The 22,690-nt window shown below is 47.1% G+C and overlaps 3 protein-coding genes and 1 long non-coding RNA gene across 18 annotated transcripts in view; 3 read left to right on the forward strand and 1 right to left on the reverse strand.

Moving 5' to 3' along the window:
* Window positions 1–576: 576 nt before the first annotated feature.
* LOC118380668 (KH homology domain-containing protein 4-like) lies at window positions 577–9,787 on the forward strand. Its single transcript, XM_052517653.1, has 10 exons — window positions 577–1,137; window positions 1,955–2,213; window positions 2,808–2,927; window positions 3,194–3,273; window positions 3,355–3,407; window positions 3,677–3,888; window positions 4,409–4,616; window positions 5,273–5,333; window positions 7,851–7,908; window positions 9,429–9,787. The coding sequence occupies exons 1-7, from the start codon at window positions 1,109–1,111 to the stop codon at window positions 4,565–4,567; spliced, it is 912 nt and encodes a 303-aa protein (XP_052373613.1). The 5' UTR covers window positions 577–1,108; the 3' UTR covers window positions 4,568–4,616; window positions 5,273–5,333; window positions 7,851–7,908; window positions 9,429–9,787.
* Window positions 9,788–12,593: 2,806 nt separating this feature from the next.
* Window positions 12,594–14,854, forward strand: LOC118382485 (uncharacterized). The gene is made up of 4 exons (XM_052517654.1): window positions 12,594–12,763; window positions 12,944–13,038; window positions 13,281–13,555; window positions 14,384–14,854. Exons 3-4 carry the CDS (start codon window positions 13,282–13,284, stop codon window positions 14,479–14,481), a joined length of 372 nt encoding a protein of 123 aa, XP_052373614.1. The 5' UTR covers window positions 12,594–12,763; window positions 12,944–13,038; window position 13,281; the 3' UTR covers window positions 14,482–14,854.
* Window positions 14,855–15,254: 400 nt separating this feature from the next.
* On the forward strand, window positions 15,255–18,271 carry LOC127929626 (uncharacterized). 11 transcript variants are annotated; one of them, XR_008135593.1, is made up of 5 exons: window positions 15,255–15,398; window positions 15,926–16,019; window positions 16,503–16,662; window positions 17,152–17,372; window positions 18,194–18,224. It is a non-coding gene; the product is annotated as an uncharacterized LOC127929626 (long non-coding RNA). The 11 variants fall into 11 exon arrangements; XR_008135591.1 differs by lacking the exon at window positions 15,926–16,019 and adding an exon at window positions 16,250–16,390 and having other exon boundaries at window positions 16,442–16,662; XR_008135592.1 differs by lacking the exon at window positions 15,926–16,019 and adding an exon at window positions 16,250–16,390.
* Window positions 18,272–18,490: 219 nt separating this feature from the next.
* Window positions 18,491–22,690, reverse strand: part of LOC127929624 (fibronectin type III and SPRY domain-containing protein 2) — a 35,631-nt gene continuing 31,431 nt past the window's right edge. For 3 of the 5 annotated variants that reach the window (XM_052517652.1, XM_052517650.1, XM_052517651.1), the window contains exon 14: window positions 18,491–19,324. In XM_052517652.1, the coding sequence (XP_052373612.1) occupies window positions 19,072–19,324 (253 nt within the window). In that variant the 3' untranslated portion in view covers window positions 18,491–19,071. The remainder of the gene's footprint in view (window positions 19,325–22,690) is intronic. The other 2 variants (XR_008135581.1, XR_008135580.1) reach the window with 2 other exon arrangements.

The raw sequence follows: 22,690 nt of genomic DNA on the forward strand, positions 1-22,690 counted from the left end.
CCCCCTGGGTCAATCCATGTTAGAAACACCTCTGGTAGTGATTACAGTCCTTAAAATGGTGTCCCTCATCAATACATCTGGTCAGTCCTTAAAATTGTGTCCCTCATCAATACATCCAGTTTCCTTCCTGTCCTGCAGCTCAGTTCAGAAGGACGACTGCATTTTTGATATGTCTGGGTGGTTTAATAAATCATCCACAGCATTGTTATTACCTTGACCATGCTTAAAGATATATTCAATGAGCTGATTTGTTATTGTTACACATCTACCAATCACTGCCCTTCTTTATGAGGCTTTCGATAAGCCCCCTGGTCTTCGTAGTTTAATCTGTGCTTGAAATTCAATACTTCACTGAGGTGCCTTACAGATGTTGAACATATGGGGCACAGAAGGGGTTGTCATTCAGAAATCATGTCCATACAATGTATTATGTGATTTGTTAAGCCACATTGTAATTCTAAATTAATTTAGGCTTGTTTAAACAACCAGGGTAAATACTTGCGACAACTTTTTATAAATAAAATGAACAAATGTGCAATGCACTTTCCAAACGGTGAAAGGCAGCAAAACGCAACATAGCGTCTAAGTCTGTCCGAAAAGCCACACGAAGAAGAAAGATTTGTCCGTTTTTCTTTGCCTTTTTCCTCTGGTGTTATTGCAGTTGACGACAGTGTGAAGTTCCCGGGGTGCTTTTATTACGAGCGGACCGGGAATCCAGACTGCCCTGAACGACACCGTCGGCGGCCTTTACGAGCGGACCGGGAATCCAGACTGCCCTGTACGACACCGTCGGCGGCCTTTACGAGCGGACCGGGAATCCAGACTGCCCTGTACGACACCGTCGGCGGCCTTTACGAGCGGACCGGGAATCCAGGCTGCCCTGTACGACACCGTCGGCGGTCTTTACGAGCGGACCGGGAATCCAGACTGCCCTGTACGACACCGTCGGCGGCCTTTACGAGCGGAACGGGAATCCAGACTGCCCTGAACGACACCGTCGGCGGCCTTTACGAGCGGACCGGAGTCCTGAGGAAGGAGGACGTGTCCAGGGCCGAGTAGAGTTGCTAGTTAGGACACACATTCCTCTGGATATTGAACTGTACTAGCTATGTCTTCTGGGATGACTGGACAGACACCGTAAGTTACACTTCTTTATTTATGTATTATTTAGTACCATTTACTTTTAGATTTTGAATAAGTTACGGACGCAATAACACGTATTTTATTTTAGCTTCGTGCTAACATGTTAGCTACCTACCTTAGTACAGTAACGTTAGCGGAGGTTGCTGTTTTTACAGCTAGATAACGTTTTTATTCCACTGTATGAAAGTACAATCGTTATAACTAGAATATTTCGTAAAGGTTTATCCGAAATTTATGACCAAGCCAGTCGTATATTATTGTTTTTAACCATAGCGGTAAAAGTTGATCCGTGCTAACGTTGCTAGAAAACGGTATGCTAATTGAGCTAACGTTATAGTTAGCAACACCGGTTTCTGGCTAAGTTTAATTGTCTAACGTCGTTTATTAACTAGACACCTAAACATATCGCTAGTTTTAGTGGAGGGTCAAGAAAGCGGTCTCTCTAAAGTTGTGGTTACCTGCTGATTACTACCCTCCAAGATAAATGATTTGTAGAGGAACAGGCCAGAACAGTTTAAGAGAGAATGCCGAGGCCTACTTACTCTACGAACACTGATGTTGCCAGGCATCGCATCGGCGCATGCGCGACTAGTGTTACGCTGACTAGCGTGCAAACACAAACTAGCCCTCGATCCCGGCCCTACAAAATTATCTTGAGTTAAGATGAAATGATAGGCAACCGGGCAAATAATTAGCCCCAAACTGTTGGATAAGATATCTGATCTCAATATGGAGCGCGTCCCAGATTAGTTATTGTTTCGAGCCACTTTATGTTGAATTGTCTAATTTCTGTCCATCATATTGGATCCAGGTGCCTAACCAATAGCAGCAGATGGGATCAGCCTGCTCAGCCCAAAACGAGGGTAGACGTCATGCAAGGCTTCGCTTCCTCTGCCCAGACCTGCGCATCGGCCACTACGACCCCTCAATCAGCCCAGCACCCTGTAGCTGGCCCCATGCCAGCAGCACAAGGGGGAGGTGTGGAGATGGCTGCTGCTATGGCTGCTAAGATCAACGCTATGCTGATGGCCAAGGGGAAACTGATGGTTCCTCCACCACTACCTGGCAAGGTGAGAGTGAAAGGGTTAATATAACTTTCTCTTACTCTCTCATGGTCCTGAGGAATCACTATTGCAGGCATTTAGTCCAGTCCTAAGGGTCTCCTGTCCAGTCATAAGAGGCTCAAGCCACAGCCTAGAATGGTTTCCTTTGGTGGTGCAACTTGTCTCTGAGAACAGGGAAAGTGATGGATTGTCATTGTTTTCAACCACATAATATAATGTAGCCATGTCCCATAGCTGGAGGTAATAGAAGGTGAGGCCAGTTGAGACCATGTGACCTTCACTGATACCCACCTCCTAGAGTAACACGGCAGAGAGAACCACCCTGGTCTACAGACACACCACGGTTACTGCTGCTGCTCACAACACTCTAGGCAGTCTCTCTAACTCAGTTAGTCCTTCTGCACACTGTGAGTCCCTGGCTTTTGTTCCAGCTCAGTACTAACAAACCTGGTTCAACCAAATAGGTGCTTTAGTAGGATCTAAAGCCTGAACCCCGGGTGCCTTCCCAGGATGGTTAAACAGTGACCTAACTGCATGACTAAAATGACTTTAGTTATTTAGTGTTTGTATGTGGACTCATATGAAACGTGTCGCCCACAGATCCCTCTGTGTATGTCGGCTGCCACTAGTGGAGACGAGACTGTGGTGACTGAGGTGGATATCAACGATGTGCCCATCAACAGCAGAAACCTGCTCACCAAAGGGAAAACACAGGAAGAGGTACAAAAAAAGGGGGGGGGGGGCTGAGTTTTCATCTCTCCTTGATTCTTCTCCAGCATCGTTCCACTTGGCTCCTTCTTAAAATGCATCTGGGACGGACCTTGGACCTTCCCTCCTATAGGAATGACAAGGGGGTGGATACCATCGCTCGGCCTAAATCGCAACCCTTTCTGTATAATATATTCTATTTAGAAGACGTGTCTACATACATTTGATGTATTCGTGGCCCCAACTAATACTGAAAAGTTTCTCTCTTTTTGTTTCAGATCCGTCAGTTCAGCGGTGCAGTCGTCTCAACCAGAGGCCACTACATGACCAGTGCAGAGAAGTCCCATGGAAAGGGAGTGTATGTATGCAGTTGGTGTTACTGTGTGTATCTGTAGTGGACTCTGACCACGTGGATTTCTAACCGACTCTTCTTATTTAGAGAAAGGCCTTTGTATTTACACGTCCAGGGGAAGAGCCAAGAGGAGGTCAATAGTAAGTAGACTTTCTATCACCCTCCCGTCTACAGTGTCAGTAGATTCTTTATTGTCCTCGGATCCTGTACGTTACACAACCTAGTGGAGACCACACATCTCAGAGGATGACCGTGGGTTGATGTGGTTGACTGGCTGTTGTTTTTCTCACTAGATTATCCCCCATAGACCTCTTGTCTATCTAGTTCCTGTGCTTTCTTACAGGGGCAATGCTGAGGATAAAGTCCCCATAGACCCCCTTGTCTATCTATTCCCTGTGTTGTTTTACAGAGGCAGTGCTGAGGATAAAGGAGATCATCTCTGAGGATGTGTTGAGGACAGCTGCAGCGCTAGGATCCCAGCTGAGACCCGTCATACCCCCCCTGCCTCTCTACCCCCAGCCCCCTCGCCCCATGACTGCCCCACATCCACACCTACCCAGGATGCCTAGTGTCAACCCTCCTGTGCCACATGGACACCGGCCCGCCGCGCCACACCAAGGGGTAGATACAGGTGTCCCTGGTCCTCACAGAATTTTCCCCTGAAAGGTTTTTAAGAAATCCTGCTTGGATGATTCCCTCCCTCCTTATTCCCTCCCAACTCTGGGAATCCTCTAACTGGGATTTCTAAAAACACAGGAGCTTTAGGTTTTCACAAATTTGCATCAGGGAAATGTGTTTTTCAGTTTGCAATCTGGCCCATGTCCCATAGCTGGAGGTAATGAAGGTGAGGCCAGTTGAGACCATGTGACCTTCACTGATACCCACCTCCTAGAGTAACACAGCAGAGAGAACCACCCTGGTCTACAGACACACCACGGTTACTGCTGCTGCTCACAACACTGTTCTCTAGCTAGTCATTTAGTTGGATTAAAACGTTAGCAGTTCAGACATTGACCAGCTCCCTACTCTAACCGCTTCCTGTTATCCATAAGATGAAGTATGTTTGTCATGTAGTGGTTGGAACTATGTGTTGACCTGACCCAGGATTATTCAAATGTAACTGTCTTCTCTCCCCATCAAGAGTTTTGTGCACGTCAAGATTTTTGTGGGTCTGGACCAGTCCCTGCCCTCGTTCAATGTGAACGAGAAGGTGGAGGGTCCTGCGGGGATGTACCTGGGACACATCCAGACAGAGACGGGAGCCAGAGTGTTCCTCAGGGGAAAGGCTCGGGGTACATAGAGCAGGCCTCACGACGGGAGTCCTTCGAACCACTCTACGTCTACATCAGGTAACAGTGATTTTACTTCCGGGTCAAACACCTTTTATAAGGGCTCAGCAGACCCTGGGTCAAACACCTTTTATAAGGGCTCAGCAGACCCTGGCTCAGCCTATAAGGGCTCAGCAGACCCTGGCTCAGCCTATAAGGGCTCAGCAGACCCTGGCTCAGCCTATAAGGGCTCAGCCTATAAGGGCTCAGCAGACCCTGATATTAGACTTTTCATTGAAGAGGGGGGTGGACTCATCAATATACACCAACCTGTGATGAGTACAAAAGCCATGTGAACTATTTGGAGGTTAAAGAAGGTGAAACTATTGAAGTGTGTAGTTGTCACTGATACCCACCTCCTATAGGAAACAGTAGAGTGAACCACCTGACCTCCAGACATGGGTCTATGGTGTTCTGCACCTACTCACATCCTGAACCAGTACAGACTGAACCGTTGAATTCTCTACAACTCACTCGTATGCATTCAGAAGAGACTGCTCACCACACGTTGGCTAGCTACCAGTCCTGCTGCTCTCTCCTAGTATGTTTGGTGAACCATATGTTCGTCTCGTAGGGTCTGAAATAGTTTCTTTCCTCTTGTAGTTGTTCCCTGCCGTGGTGGTGGGTTGTTGTCGGTCGGTTTCTTCCCATTTCAACACTGTTGTCTTGTCTTGTAGCCATCCCTACTCCACGGGGCTGGAAGCTGCCAAGAAACTCACAGAGAGCCTGTTGGAAACTGTAAGTCAGCACAGTGTTTCCACCCAGATGACTTGGTTATTACTGCACTGTCGGAACTAGAAGCACAAGCATTTCACTACACTCGCATTAACATCTGATAACCATGTGTCTGTGACCAATGACATCTGCTAACCGTGTGTATGTGACCAATAACATCTGCTAACCGTGTGTATGTGACCAATAACATCTGCTAACCGTGTGTATGTGACCAATGACATCTGCTAACTGTGTGTATGTGACCAATAACATCTGCTAACCATGTGTATGTGACCAATGACATCTGCTAACCTCTGCTTACTCTCTGTGACCAATAACATTTGATTTGATACACAGCAAGGGAAGCAGACAGTGTATGTGACCAATAACATCTGTACTAACCTAGTAACCAGCAGGTGCCTAGTGTATGTGACCAATAACATTGCTAACTGTGTGACTAGTATGTGACCAATGACATCTGCTAACCGTGTGTATGTGTCCAACAACATCTGCTAACCATGGTTGTATGTGACCAATGACATCTGCCTAACCTAGTAACCTGCAGGTAGCCTAGTGGTTAGTGTTGACTAGTAAGTGAGGTAACTAGTGGTTGATGTTTAGTAACCAGCAGGTAGCCTAGTGGTAAGTGTTGGACTAGTAAACCCAGTGAGTTTGATACACAGCAACCAATAACAGTGGTTGATTTGGACTAGTAACAGCAGAAGCCAGTGGTTAGAGTGTTGTAGGTAGCCAAGTGGTTGGAGCGTATGCTAAATGACTCAGTGTTGGACAATGTACATGATCACTAGTGGTCAGGGGTTCCAGCGGCAGGGTAGCCTAGTGGTTAGTGTGTTGGACTAGTAACCAGCAGGTAGCCTAGTGGTTAGAGTGTTGGACTAGTAACCAGCAGGTAGCCTAGTGGTTAGTGTTGGACTAGTAACCAGCAGGTAGCCTAGTGGTTAGTGTTGGACTAGTAACCAGCAGGTAGTCTAGTGGTTAGTGTTGGACTAGTAACCAGCAGGTAGCCTAGTGGTTAGTGTTGGACTAGTAACCAGCAGGTAGTCTAGTGGTTAGAGTGTTGGACTAGTAACCAGCAGGTAGCCTAGTGGTTAGAGTGTTGGACTAGTAACCAGCAGGTAGCCTAGTGGTTAGTGTTGGACCAGTAACCAGCAGGTAGCCTAGTGGTTAGAGTGTTGGACTAGTAACCGGCAGGTAGCCTAGTGGTTAGAGCGTTGGACCAGTAACCAGCAGGTAGTCTAGTGGTTAGTGTTGGACTAGTAACCAGCAGGTAGCCTAGTGGTTAGTGTTGGACTAGTAACCAGCAGGTAGCCTAGTGGTTAGAGCGTTGGACCAGTAACCAGCAGGTAGTCTAGTGGTTAGTGTTGGACTAGTAACCAGCAGGTAGCCTAGTGGTTAGTGTTGGACTAGTAACCAGCAGGTAGTCTAGTGGTTAGTGTTGGACTAGTAACCAGCAGGTAGCCTAGTGGTTAGAGTGTTGGACTAGTAACCAGCAGGTAGCCTAGTGGTTAGTGTTGGACTAGTAACCAGCAGGTAGCCTAGTGGTTAGTGTTGGACTAGTAACCAGCAGGTAGCCTAGTGGTTAGAGCGTTGGACCAGTAACCAGCAGGTAGTCTAGTGGTTAGTGTTGGACTAGTAACCAGCAGGTAGCCTAGTGGTTAGTGTTGGACTAGTAACCAGCAGGTAGTCTAGTGGTTAGTGTTGGACTAGTAACCAGCAGGTAGCCTAGTGGTTAGAGTGTTGGACTAGTAAACAGCAGGTAGCCTAGTGGTTAGAGTGTTGGACTAGTAACCGGAAGGTTGCAAGTTCAAACCCCCGAGCCGACAAGGTACAAATCTGTCGTTCTGCCCTTGGAACAGGCAGTTAACCCACTGTTCCTAGGCCGTCATTGAAAATAAGAATTTGTTCTTAACTGACTTGTCTAGTTAAATAAAGGTAAAATAAATAAATATTTAAAGTGGGTGGTGTTCATTAGCCACCGAACAGAAGAAAACTGACTGAAACGAGGAGGGACAACCGGGACTCGTTTTGTTTTCTGTTGTAAAAATGTTTTCTGTTTGCGTGCCCTAATGAACACGCCCCACGATGGAGGTTAAAGAAGGTGAAACTATTGAAGTGTGTAGTTGTCACTGATACCCACCTCCTATAGGAAACAGTAGAGTGAACCACCTGACCTCCAGACATGGGTCTATGGTGTTCTGCACCTACTCACATCCTGAACCAGTACAGACTGAACCGTTGAATTCTCTACCGTGCTCTACAACTCACTCTGCGTTTTTATTTTTAAACCATGCATGTTGTGGGATTAAAAGTTATTGATATTCTTGCCTGTCTGAGACTTATTCCACAGGATTTCTTCCTCTGCTTATTACTCTCTAAACAAAAAGTTATTGATATTCTTGCCTGTCTGAGACTTATTCCACAGGATTTCTTCCTCTGCTTATTACTCTCTAAACATGATTCACTTCCCTTTTGTAAAGAGTTCAGTGTTGACATCCTGTTCCCTGTGTGTCCGTCGTCCAGGTGAGAGCTGAACATAGCCACATGGTGTCCATCTACACAGCCACCGGCTCCACACAACGTAAGTCTCCTCTCTCTCTCTCTCTCTCTCTCACACAACAGAACTAACACGCAGTAACTAACATACCACAGTCATAGAACCAGGGTCCGTTTTCAGAAAGAGCCTCTGAGTACTGAGCGCTGATCTAGGATCAGTTTGGGATTTCAATGGACAAGAAGGGAACCTGATCCTATTTCAGCATTCTTACTCCCAAGACATTTTATAAATATGGGCCCAGGAGTTTCTTTGATCAGGTGAAATAACCAGCCAGGCCCGGGAGTTTACCTGATCAGGTGAAATAACCAGCCAGGCCCGGGAGTTTACCTGATCACGTGAAATAACCAGCCAGGCCCGGGAGTTTACCTGATCAGGTGAAATAACCAGCCAGGCCCGGGAGTTTACCTGATCAGGTGAAATAACCAGCCAGGCCCGGGAGTTTACCTGACCAGGTGAAATAACCAGCCAGGCCCGGGAGTTTACCTGACCAGGTGAAATAACCAGCCAGGCCCGGGAGTTTACCTGACCAGGTGAAATAACCAGCCAGGCCCGGGAGTTTACCTGACCAGGTGAAATAACCAGCCAGGCCCGGGAGTTTACCTGACCAGGTGAAATAACCAGCCAGGCCCGGGAGTTTACCTGACCAGGTGAAATAACCAGCCAGGCCCGGGAGTTTACCTGATCAGGTGAAATTGACCACCAGTTTAGCCAGGGAAAAACCCCAGGGAGTTTACCTGACCAGGTGAAATAACCAGCCAGGCCCAGGGGAGTTTACCTGTTCCGTGAAATCACGGGAGTTTACCTGACCAGGTGAAACAACCAGCCACTGGGTAAATGAATTTTTCTGTCCTAGTGGAAACAACAAACAGCCAGGCCCGGGAGTTTACCTGTCAGGTGAAATCTTCCAGCCAGGCCCAGTTTACCTGATCAGGTGAAATAACCAGCCAGGAGTTTACCTGATCAGGTGAAATAACCAGCCAGGCTGGTACAGGAGTTTTGACCAGGTGAAATAACCAGCCTGGCTGGGGGAGTTTACCTGACCAGGTGACCCCAACCAGCCAGGCCCTGAGGGAGTTTACGTGGACAGGGAAACTCCATGTCCTACTCAAATGACTTGAATATTCTAGAATGACCAGAATGTTTCCGTTCCCGTAAATCACTTCCTATGTTTGCTTAAACCACGGACACAACTAGCTACTGTGGTAAATGAATCTGTTTCTGTCTCTAGTGGCACAACAACAAACAGAACAGTCAGACAGACAACAACCCTGTCTGTGAATGACGATCTCTTCCAATCACATCCATTAACCCTGATCTCCTATACTTCCCTTTCAGCATACCCAGCTCATGGATACCCAGCTAATAGCTCTTACTCTAGCCAGGGCTGGTACAGCAGTGGTTACCCAGGGTGTAACGGGCTGTCTGGGGGCTATGCTGCCTCTACCAGCTACCCCACACCGCCAGGACCCTCTGGCTATTGGACTAGTGCTGCTAGTGGTCAGCCCAGTCAATCTAACCTGTCGACAAACCCTCCATCTTCTCAGGCTATGGTTCAGTATCCTGTCTGTCCCAGGAAGACACACCCATACCTATTGCAGGTACGTAGTGGCTAAGAAACCAGTACCTCGGCCTATTACAGGTACGTAGTGGCTAGGAAACCATACCTCGGCCTATTACAGGTACGTAGTGGCTAGGAAACCATACCTCGGCCTATTACAGGTGTGTAGTGGCTAGGAAACCATACCTCTGCCTATTACAGGTATGTAGTGGCCAGGAAACCATACCTCGGCCTATTACAGGTGTGTAGTGGCTAGGAAACCATACCTCTGCCTATTACAGGTGTGTAGTGGCTATGAAACCAGTACCTCAGCCTAGTAGTTCGTAGTGGCTAGGGAACCAGTACCTCGGCCTAGTAGTTCGTAGTGGCTAGGAAACCAGTACCTCGGCCTAGTAGTTCGTAGTGGCTAGGGAACCAGTACCTCGGCCTAGTAGTTCGTAGTGGCTAGGGAACCAGTACCTCGGCCTAGTAGTTCGTAGTGGCTAGGGAACCAGTACCTCGGCCTAGTAGTTCGTAGTGGCTAGGGAACCAGTACCTCGGCCTAGTAGTTCGTAGTGGCTAGGGAACCAGTACCTCGGCCTAGTAGTTCGTAGTGGCTAGGGAACCAGTACCTCGGCCTAGTAGTTCGTAGTGGCTAGGGAACCAGTACCTCGGCCTAGTAGTTCGTAGTGGCTAGGGAACCAGTACCTCGGCCTAGTAGTTTGTAGTGGCTAGGGAACCAGTACCTCGCCTAGTAGTTCGTAGTGGCTAGGAAACCAGTACAGGTATGTATTGACAGGAACATGGGTGGATTGTCCAAATAGGATTCAGGACAGGGATCAGTTGTTTAGGACAGACAACACCATGACACTCATAAGAAAGCAACAACAAGAAGATTTCTCACCTGAAAATTGAAGTCAAGACTTCAGTTTAGAAAATTCCAATCAGTTACATTAGTTAATAGCAGCCAGGAGATTCAGTTGTACACCATTTTAAGGACTGACCAGATGTATTGATGAGGGACACCATTATAAGGACTGACCAGATGTATTGATGAGGGACACCGTTATAAGGACTAACCAGATGTATTGATGAGGGACACCATTTTAAGGACTGACCAGATGTATTGATGAGGGACACCATTTTAAGGACTAACCAGATGTATTGATGAGGGACACCGTTATAAGGACTAACCAGATGTATTGATGAGGGACACCATTTTAAGGACTGACCAGATGTATTGATGAGGGACACCATTATAAGGACTAACCAGATGTATTGATGAGGGACACCATTATAAGGACTAACCAGATGTATTGATGAGGGACACCATTATAAGGACTAACCAGATGTATTGATGAGGGACACCATTTTAAGGACTAACCAGATGTATTGATGAGGGACACCGTTATAAGGACTAACCAGATGTATTGATGAGGGACACCATTTTAAGGACTGACCAGATGTATTGATGAGGGACACCATTATAAGGACTGACCAGATGTATTGATGAGGGACACCATTTTAAGGACTGACCAGATGTATTGATGAGGGACACCGTTATAAGGACTAACCAGATGTATTGATGAGGGACACCATTATAAGGACTAACCAGATGTATTGATGAGGGACACCGTTATAAGGACTAACCAGATGTATTGATGAGGGACACCGTTATAAGGACTAACCAGATGTATTGATGAGGGACACCATTATAAGGACTGACCAGATGTATTGATGAGGGACACCATTATAAGGACTGACCAGATGTATTGATGAGGGACACCATTTTAAGGACTAACCAGATGTATTGATGAGGGACACCATTATAAGGACTAACCAGATGTATTGATGAGGGACACCATTTTAAGGACTGACCAGATGTATTGATGAGGGACACCATTTTAAGGACTAACCAGATGTATTGATGAGGGACACCATTATAAGGACTAACCAGATGTATTGATGAGGGACACCATTTTAAGGACTAACCAGATGTATTGATGAGGGACACCATTTTAAGGGCAGGACTGACCAGATGTATTGAGGAGGGACACCATTATAAGGACTGACCAGATGTATTGATGAGGGACACCATTATATGGACTGACCAGATGTATTGATGAGGGACACCGTTATAAGGACTGACCAGATGTATTGATGAGGGACACCATTTTAAGGACTGAGCAGATGTATTGATGAGGGACACCATTTTAAGGGCAGGACTGACCAGGTGTATTGATGAAGTTGTACACTATTTTAAGGGCAGGACTGACCAGGTGTATTGGTAAGTCGCTCTGGATAAGAGCGTCTGCTAAATGACTTAAATGTAAATGAGGGACACCATTATAAGGACTAACCAGATGTATTGATGAGTGACACCATTTTAAGGGCAGGACTGACCAGGTGTATTGATGAGGGACACCATTATAAGGACTAACCAGATGTATTGATGAGGGACACCATTATAAGGACTAACCAGATGTATTGATGAGGGACACCATTTTAAGGGCAGGACTGACCAGGTGTATTGATGAGGGACACCATTTTAAGGGCAAGACTGACCAGGTGTATTGATGAGGGACACCATTATAAGGACTAACCAGATGTATTGATGAGGGACACCATTATAAGGACTGACCAGATGTATTGATGAGGGACACCATTTTAAGGACTGACCAGATGTATTGATGAGGGACACCATTTTAAGGACTGACCAGATGTATTGATGAGGGACACCATTTTAAGGGCAGGACTGACCAGGTGTATTGATGAGGGACACCATTATAAGGACTAACCAGATGTATTGATGAGGGACACCATTATAAGGACTGACCAGATGTATTGATGAGGGACACCATTTTAAGGACTGACCAGATGTATTGATGAGGGACACCATTTTAAGGGCAGGACTGACCAGGTGTATTGATGAGGGACACCATTATAAGGACTAACCAGATGTATTGATGAGGGACACCATTTTAAGGACTGACCAGATGTATTGATGAGGGACACCATTTTAAGGGCAGGACTGACCAGGTGTATTGATGAGGGACACCATTATAAGGACTAACCAGATGTATTGATGAGGGACACCATTTTAAGGACTGACCAGATGTATTGATGAGGGACACCATTTTAAGGGCAGGACTGACCAGGTGTATTGATTAGACTAACTGTTGTTTGGGTTTGACCTTGGTGTCTAAGGACCCTGGGTGCAGTGACCCGACGGAGACTGACCAGACGGAGACAGACCTGTCGTCATCCAGCTCCCCTCAGACAGGGGCAGGAAGTCCAAAGCGGCGCTTTCAGGAAAAGACCGAGGATGAGCGGGCCTCTCAGGTGAGACGGAGATAAAACTGCTGAAATATGCGAGAGAATGATTTTCAAGGGAAGGGCTTTTGTCAACTGAATAACATGGCTAAAGCAAACTCAATAAAGGCTGTCCCCAACCCAGAGGTGTTAGCTCACCGTGATCAGTGGTCTTCTGCTAACAGTCCTACCGGTCTCTCTCCCTCTCAGCCTGCCAGCAGCTCACCTGAGGCCCCGGTGAGAGAGAAGTCTCCTCCTCTACCTCCAGCTCAGAGAGAGGAAGAGTCGGGACAAGGAGCTGAAAGGTTTCGACATGGATCTCCTGCTCTAAAGTTCTTAACAATGTTGCTGGTTTTGTTTTGCCCTGAATGTTGCAGCCACTGGGGTCGTGTTCAAAAGGGCACAACGGAATAAAAGAGAACCGTTGTTTCTTGTTACACGTTCAGACCAGTTTTGGGTTGTTTTTGTACATTTTGCTCCTACTGAACACAGCCCTAAATGAAGCCTCTGATGTTTCTCCACCTGGTTCCTTTGTCTCTGTCTGTAGGATGTTGATGCCACCTCCTCTCCCTGTGTTTTTGGCCCCTGGCCCTGTGGCACGAAAGAGACCCAGGGAAACAGCAGTACCAGAGGTCCCACCCAGTCTACCACCCAGAACCCTCGGCCCTGTGGCACACAAGAGACCCAAGGAGACAGCAGTACCAGAGGTCCCACCCAGTCTACCACCCAGAACCCTCGGCCCTGTGGCACACAAGAGACCCAGGGAGACAGCAGTACCAGAGGTCCCACCCAGTCTACCCCCGAGCGCCCCTGCATCACAGGGTACGCTTCTTACTGGGAACTCACTGTACTTGATGCCTGAATGGGCAGACTTTTTGACCATGATGAAGTTGAGTGGTGTTTTCAAAGATGTCTTCTCCCCTCAGTAGTGGAGTAATGGAGACGATCTGTTCCAGCTCCCCTGTGATTGGCTGAGCCGTGCTAACCGTCACTTCCTGTATGTGTTCTTTTGTCTTCCCCTTGTTCTCTCTCCACATGTCTCCTGGACCTGCTGCTACCTAACATGGGTCTATCTCATCTGGTGTCTGTGTGATCCCTCTGCTCTGACTGGCTGTGGATCAATCCAACCAACTCAAACATGGGCTGGGCTCCTCTCTTGTTTTGCCCTGTCTCTCTCTCTCTGTCTCTCTCTCTCTCTCTGTCCCTCTCTCTATGTTCCTCTCTCTGTACCTCTCTCTCTCTATGTTCCTCTCTCGCTGTCCCTCTCTCTCTCTCTATGTTCCTCTCTCTCTGTCCCCCTCTCTCTCTCTCTCTGTCCCTCTCTCTCTCTCTGTCCCTCTCTCTCTCTCTGTCCCTCTCTCTATGTTCCTCTCTCTGTACCTCTCTCTCTCTATGTTCTCTGTCCCTCTCTCTCTCTCTGTCCCTCTCTCTCTCTCTGTCCCTCTCTCTCTCTGTCCCTCTCTCTATGTTCTCTCTCTGTACCTCTCTCTCTCTATGTTCCTCTCTCGCTGTCCCTCTCTCTCTCTCTATGTTCCTCTCTCTCTGTCCCCCTCTCTCTCTCTCTCTGTCCCTCTCTCTGTCCCTCTCTCTCTCTCTCTCTCTGTTGTTGCTCTCTTTCTGTCTCTTGCTGTCTGTCGTTGTTTTCTACAGATTGTCCTCAGGAGGTGAAGAAGACAAAGGTAGTGGAGAACCCTTCATGCCTAGTACCCTACGGTGGGGACTCTTCTGATGAGGAAGAGGACTCCTAGCAGTAAGACTCTTAACTCATACGCCCACTACCCTTCACTAATCCTATCAGCCCCAACCTAAAGTGTCCTCATTCCACTTAGATGCTGGGTTGCAGTGTTCAGCCCAAGTCTAGCTTAGCTCTGCTATTACCACCATCGACTACTGGACATTGGACAGAGCGTCACATCGGCCCCAAAAATAAAGCTACTTTATGTTAGTATAATTATTAAAGCGTTTTCATTTCAAATCTGAAAAAGCGTATGTAGTTGTCCATCCACGACCGAGCCTGCGGTACACAAATTCACTGATTTATTACTGTTATATTGTGTATAATGGAAAATGGTGTGAATCTGTTCCCATGGAATACATTAATAAATGGATTTGGAAACAACATTCATCTTGTTTCATGTTAGTCTGTAACAGTGTTGTGGTAGTCCAGTCCTGGTAGTCCAGTCCAGGGTTTCATCATGTTAGTCTGTAACAGTGTTGTGCTAGTCCAGTCCTGCTAGTCCAGTCCAGGGTTTCATCATGTTAGTCTGTAACAGTGTTGTGCTAGTCCAGTCCAGGGTTTCATCATGTTAGTCTGTAACAGTGTTGTGCTAGTCCAGTCCTGCTAGTCCAGTCCAGGGTTTCATCATGTTAGTCTGTAACAGTGTTGTGCTAGTCCAGTCCAGGGTTTCATCATGTTAGTCTGTAACAGTGTTGTGCTAGTCCAGTCCAGGGTTTCATCATGTTAGTCTGTAACAGTGTTGTGCTAGTCCAGTCCTGCTAGTCCAGTCCAGGGTTTCATCATGTTAGTCTGTAACAGTGTTGTGCTAGTCCAGTCCTGCTAGTCCAGTCCAGGGTTTCATCATGTTAGTCTGTAACAGTGTTGTGCTAGTCCAGTCCAGGGTTTCATCATGTTAGTCTGTAACAGTGTTGTGGTAGTCCAGTCCTGGTAGTCAAGTCCAGTCCTGGGTTTCATCATGTTAGTCTGTAACAGTGTTGTGGTAGTCCAGTCCTGGTAGTCAAGTCCAGTCCTGGGTTTCATCATGTTAGTCTGTAACAGTGTTGTGGTAGTCCAGTCCTGGTAGTCAAGTCAAGTCCAGGGTTTCATCATGTTAGTCTGTAACAGTGTTGTGGTAGTCCAGTCCTGCTAGTCAAGTCCAGTCCTGGGTTTCATCATGTTAGTCTGTAACAGTGTTGTGGTAGTCCAGTCCTGGTAGTCCAGTCCTGGGTTTCATCATGTTAGTCTGTAACAGTGTTGTGGTAGTCCAGTCCTGGTAGTCCAGTCCTGGGTTTCATCATGTTAGTCTGTAACAGTGTTGTGCTAGTCCAGTCCTGCGAGTCCAGTCCTGGGTTTCATCATGTTAGTCTGTAACAGTGTTGTGGTAGTCCAGTCCTGCTAGTCAAGTCCAGTCCAGGGTTTCATCACGTTAGTCTGTAACAGTGTTGTGGTAGTCCAGTCCTGCTAGTCCAGTCCAGGGTTTCATCATGTTAGTCTGTAACAGTGTTGTGGTAGTCCAGTCCAGGGTTTCATCATGTTAGTATGTAACAGTGTTGTGGTAGTCCAGTCCTGGTAGTCCAGTCCAGGGTTTCATCATGTTAGTCTATAACAGTGTTGTGGTAGTCCAGTCCAGGGTTTCATCGTGTTAGTCTGTAACAGTGTTGTGGTAGTCCAGTCCTGGTAGTCCAGTCCAGGGTTTCATCATGTTAGTCTATAACAGTGTTGTGGTAGTCCAGTCCTGGGTTTCATCATGTTAGTCTGTAACAGTGTTGTGCTAGTCCAGTCCTGCTAGTCCAGTCCAGGGTTTCATCATGTTAGTCTGTAACAGTGTTGTGCTAGTCCAGTCCAGGGTTTCATCATGTTAGTCTGTAACAGTGTTGTGCTAGTCCAGTCCTGGGTTTCATCATGTTAGTCTGTAACAGTGTTGTGCTAGTCCAGTCCTGGTCAAGTCCAGTCCAGGGTTTCATCATGTTAGTCTGTAACTGTAAGTCCAGGGTTTCATCATGTTAGTCTGTAACAGTGTTGTGCTAGTCCAGTCCTGCTAGTCCAGTCCAGGGTTTCATCATGTTAGTCTGTAACAGTGTTGTGCTAGTCCAGTCCAGGGTTTCATCATGTTAGTCTGTAACAGTGTTGTGGTAGTCCAGTCCTGGTAGTCAAGTCCAGTCCTGGGTTTCATCATGTTAGTCTGTAACAGTGTTGTGGTAGTCCAGTCCTGGTAGTCAAGTCCAGTCCTGGGTTTCATCATGTTAGTCTGTAACAGTGTTGTGGTAGTCCAGTCCTGGTAGTCCAGTCCTGGGTTTCATCATGTTAGTCTGTAACAGTGTTGTGGTAGTCCAGTCCTGCTAGTCAAGTCCAGTCCTGGGTTTCATCATGTTAGTCTGTAACAGTGTTGTGGTAGTCCAGTCCTGGTAGTCCAGTCCTGGGTTTCATCATGTTAGTCTGTAACAGTGTTGTGGTAGTCCAGTCCTGGGTTTCATCATGTTAGTCTGTAACAGTGTTGTGCTAGTCCAGTCCTGGTAGTCCAGTCCTGGGTTTCATCATGTTAGTCTGTAACAGTGTTGTGGTAGTCCAGTCCTGCTAGTCAAGTCCAGTCCAGGGTTTCATCACGTTAGTCTGTAACAGTGTTGTGGTAGTCCAGTCCTGCTAGTCAAGTCCAGTCCAGGGTTTCATCATGTTAGTCTGTAACAGTGTTGTGGTAGTCCAGGGTTTCATCATGTTAGTCTGTAACAGTGTTGTGGTAGTCCAGTCCTGCTAGTCAAGTCCAGTCCAGGGTTTCATCATGTTAGTCTGTAACAGTGTTGTGGTAGTCCAGTCCAGGGTTTCATCATGTTAGTATGTAACAGTGTTGTGGTAGTCCAGTCCTGGTAGTCCAGTCCAGGGTTTCATCATGTTAGTCTATAACAGTGTTGTGGTAGTCCAGTCCTGGTAGTCCAGTCCAGGGTTTCATCGTGTTAGTCTGTAACAGTGTTGTGGTAGTCCAGTCCTGGTAGTCCAGTCCAGGGTTTCATCATGTTAGTCTATAACAGTGTTGTGGTAGTCCAGTCCTGGGTTTCATCATGTTAGTCTGTAACAGTGTTGTGCTAGTCCAGTCCTGGAAGTCCAGTCCAGGGTTTTATCATGTTAGTCTGTAACAGTGTTGTGGTAGTCCAGTCCTGGGTTTCATCATGTTAGTCTGTAACAGTGTTGTGGTAGTCCAGTCCTGGGTTTCATCATGTTAGTCTGTAACAGTGTTGTGCTAGTCCAGTCCTGGGTTTCATCATGTTAGTCTGTAAAAGTGTTGTGGTAGTCCAGTCCTGGGTTTTCATCATGTTAGTCTGTAACAGTGTTGTGCTAGTCCATTCCTGGGTTTCATCATGTTAGTCTGTAACAGTGTTGTGGTAGTCCAGTCCTGGGTTTCATCATGTTAGTCTGTAACAGTGTTGTGCTAGTCCAGTCCTGGGTTTCATCATGTTAGTCTGTAACAGTGTTGTGGTAGTCCAGTCCTGGGTTTTCATCATGTTAGTCTGTAACAGTGTTGTGCTAGTCCAGTCCTGGGTTTCATCATGTTAGTCTGTAACAGTGTTGTGGTAGTCCAGTCCAGGGTTTCATCATGTTAGTCTGTAACAGTGTTGTGCTAGTCCAGTCGTGCTAGTCCAGTCCAGGGTTTCATCATGTTAGTCTGTAACAGTGTTGTGCTAGTCCAGTCGTGCTAGTCCAGTCCAGGGTTTCATGTTAGTCTGTAACAGTGTTGTGGTAGTCCAGTCCAGGGTTTCATCGTGTTAGTCTGTAACAGTGTTGTGGTAGTCCAGTCCAGGGTTTCATCATGTTAGTCTGTAACAGTGTTGTGGTAGTCCAGTCCTGGGTTTCATCATGTTAGTCTGTAACAGTGTTGTGGTAGTCCAGTCCTGGGTTTCATCATGTTAGTCTGTAACAGTGTTGTGGTAGTCCAGTCCTGGGTTTCATCATGTTAGTCTGTAACAGTGTTGTGGTAGTCCAGTCCAGGGTTTCATCATGTTAGTCTGTAACAGTGTTGTGGTAGTCAATCAAACCCTGGTCTAAACCACTGATATACATGTTTTTTTTATTCAGATATGGTTGTTAACTCACTTACACAAAGGGGTCATACACATGTTTTTGTAGTATAATTGTGCTCTACCATGCAGTGTTGTCCAGAGGGTTAGAATAACAATCAGACAACAGAAAGACGTTTCCATGGACACACCTGTACATCATCAAAACTGTTCGCTGCTCTGGCCCCCCAATGGTGGAACAAACTCCCCCACGACGCCAGGACAGCGGAGTCAATCACCACCTTCCGGAGACACCTGAAACCCCACCTCTTTAAGGAATACCTAGGATAGGATAAAGTAATCCTTCTCACCCCCCCTTAAAAGATTTAGATGCACTATTGTAAAGTGGCTGTTCCACTGGATGTCATAAGGTGAATGCACCAATTTGTAAGTCGCTCTGGATAAGAGCGTCTGCTAAATGACTTAAATGTAAATGTAAATCATGGTAGGTAAAGACGTTTCCATGGACACACCTGTACATCATGGTAGGTAAAGACGTTTCCATGGACACACCTGTACATCATGGTAGGTAAAGACGTTTCCATGGACACACCTGTACATCATGGTAGGTAAACTCAGACCAAGTGGACGTACCCCGGTGCCTCTACCCCAGTGAGAACAGTGAGCGCACCGGGGTTGTCCAGAGCGAAGCAGGGATGAACGTAGCGTTGGAAGCTACAGTAGAAGGTGTAGAGGTGTTGTTCCAGCTCTACGTTGAAGAAGGACAGGATCCCTCTCTCATAGTTCAGACTGAGCCCTATCCTCACAGGGTTCACCGTTATCCGGATGTCTGGGCTCCAGCCGCTGTGGAGGAACTCGTACTTGTGTCTGGATAGGGGAGGAAGGGGGAGACAGAATGGGGAGAGGAGACAGAATGGAGGAGAGGGGGAGACAGAATGGAGGAGAGGGGGAGACAGAATGGAGGAGAGGGGGAGACAGAATGGAGGAGAGGGGGAGACAGAATGGAGGAGAGGGGAGACAGAATGGAGGAGAGGGGGAGACAGAATGGAGGAGAGGGGGAGACAGAATGGAGGAGAGGGGGAGACAGAATGGAGGAGAGGGGGAGACAGAATGGAGGAGAGGGGGAGACAGAATGGAGGAGAGGGGGAGACAGAATGGAGGAGAGGGGGAGACAGAATGGAGGAGAGGGGGAGACAGAATGGAGGAGAGGGGGAGACAGAATGGAGGAGAGGGGGAGACGGAATGGAGGAGAGGGGGAGACGGAATGGAATGGAGGGGAGGGGGAGACGGAATGGAGGGGAGGGGAGGGGGAGACGGAATGGAGGGGAGGGGGAGACGGAATGGAAGTAATGTCATTTACAAAATGATGGTTCTATGTGACTTGTTACACATCATACTTCTATATACACACAGTGGCCAGTTTATTAGGTACACCACCACGTTCACAAATGGTTCTCTCCTACAGACAGTGAGTCACGTGGCCTGCTATATAAATCAGGCAGGCGCATTGTTACTGTTCGATTCAACGTTAGAATGGGCAAAACGAGTGACCTATGCGACTGAGCGTGGTGTGATCGTCGGTTCCCAGGCACGGCCGATCCAGTACCTCAGAAACAGCCTCCTGGGCTGCGGCTGTCTTGTGAGCGAAAACAACCAGTTGATGAGAGAGAGGTCGAAGGAGAATGGTGCAAGCTAACAGGCGGGCCACAAACGGACAAAGAACGGCATCTCGGAACACACAACTCGTTGGTCCTTGTCATGGACGGGCTGTTGCAGCAGACCACACCGGGTTCCACTCCTATCAGCCAAACACCAGAAGCAGCAGCTCCAGTGGACACGTGATCACAGGACAGTTGAGGAGTGGACAAACATTGCCTGGTCCAACGAATCCCGGTTCCTGTTGTGTCATGCTGATGGCAGAGTCAGGATCTGGCCTAAGCAGCAGGCTGGTGGCGGTGGTGTACTGGTGTGGGGAACACACAGGTCCCTTGATACCAATTGAGCAACGATTGAATGCCACACCCCGAATAATTCAGACTGTTCTGGAGGCAAAGCGTCCGACCTGGTACTAGATGGGTGGTACCTAAAACTGTCCACTGAGTGTACAGGATATAGAAGAAGAAGAATGTGACAGGAAGTCGTACTTGCGTCTGGATGGAGATGGAATGGAAGAGGGGAGGGGAGGGGGGAGACTGATGTCATTAAGACCATACAATGTTATGTGACTTACACTTAACTCATTCATAACATGTAGCCTACAGACATGGTGTGTGAGTGTAGTGATAATACAACCATAAGTAACGATACAATCATTTTCAGCAGACGCTTTATAGCGTGATGATAAGAGTCGTCCCGGACAAAACATCATTACCAATTGAGAATCTCCCTTGAACATAACCTTTTAGTCCAGGCCTAGTCTTCATCTCTGTCAGGGAAACGAACCCTTAGGCTTCCTGGTCCCAGATCAACGCTATGAAACCCGGACCAATAATGTCACAGTAAATTACTACATGAGACCCTTGATGCAGGAATCAAATGGTGTTGTACCTGTATCTTAAACTAACAGCACCATGGGGAGACAGTACATCCTCAACCCAACACGGTATCTTAAACTAACAGCACCATGGGGAGACAGTACATCCTCAACCCAACACGGTATCTTAAACTAACAGCACCATGGGGAGACAGTACATCCTCAACCCAACACGGTATCTTAAACTAACAGTACCATGGGGAGACAGTACATCCTCAACCCAACACGGTATCTTAAACTAACAGCACCATGGGGAGACAGTACATCCTCAACCCAACACGGTATCTTAAACTAACAGTACCATGGGGAGACAGTATGTACATCCTCAACCCAACACGGTATCTTCAACTAACAGTACCATGGGGAGACAGTTTAAGATACCGTGTTGGGTTGAGGATGTACATACTGTCTCCCCATGGTGCTGTTAGTTTAAGATACCGTGTTGGGTTGAGGATGTACATACTGTCTCCCCATGGTGCTGTTACTTTAAGATACCGTGTTGGGTTGAGGATGTACATACTGTCTCCCCATGGTGCTGTTAGTTTAAGATACCGTGTTGGGTTGAGGATGTACATACTGTCTCCCCATGGTGCTGTTAGTTTAAGATACCATGTTGGGTTGAGGATGTACATACTGTCTCCCCATGGTGCTGTTAGTTTAAGATACCGTGTTGGGTTGAGGATGTACTGTCTCCCCATGGTGCTGTTAGTTTAAGATACCGTGTTGGGTTGAGGATGTACATACTGTCTCCCCATGGTACTGTTAGTATGTACATCCTCAACCCAACACGGTATCTTAAACTAACAGTACCATGGGGAGACAGTATGTACATCCTCAACCCAACACGGTATCTTAAACTAACAGCACCATGGGGAGACAGTATGTACATCCTCAACCCAACACGGTATCTTAAACTAACAGTACCATGGGGAGACAGTATGTACATCCTCAACCCAACACGGTATCTTAAACTAACAGTACCATGGGGAGACAGTATGTACATCCTCAACCCAACACGGTATCTTAAACTAACAGTACCATGGGGAGACAGTATGTACATCCTCAACCCAACACGGTATCTTAAACTAACAGCACCATGGGGAGACAGTATGTACATCCTCAACCCAACACGGTATCTTAAACTAACAGCACCATGGGGAGACAGTATGTACATCCTCAACCCAACACGGTATCTTAAACTAACAGCACCATGGGGAGACAGTATGTACATCCTCAACCCAACACGGTATCTTAAACTAACAGCACCATGGGGAGACAGTATGTACATCCTCAACCCAACACGGTATCTTAAACTAACAGCACCATGGGGAGACAGTACATCCTCAACCCAACACGGTATCTTAAACTAACAGTACCATGGGGAGACAGTATGTACATCCTCAACCCAACACGGTATCTTAAACTAACAGCACCATGGGGAGACAGTATGTACATCCTCAACCCAACACGGTATCTTAAACTAACAGCACCATGGGGAGACAGTATGTACATCCTCAACCCAACACGGTATCTTAAACTAACAGCACCATGGGGAGACAGTATGTACATCCTCAACCCAACACGGTATCTTAAACTAACAGTACCATGGGGAGACAGTACATCCTCAACCCAACACGGTATCTTAAACTAACAGCACCATGGGGAGACAGTATGTACATCCTCAACCCAACACGGTATCT

Source organism: Oncorhynchus keta, unplaced genomic scaffold (genome assembly GCF_023373465.1).
Source record: "Oncorhynchus keta strain PuntledgeMale-10-30-2019 unplaced genomic scaffold, Oket_V2 Un_scaffold_9243_pilon_pilon, whole genome shotgun sequence".
Classification (NCBI taxonomy): Eukaryota; Metazoa; Chordata; class Actinopteri; order Salmoniformes; family Salmonidae; genus Oncorhynchus; species Oncorhynchus keta.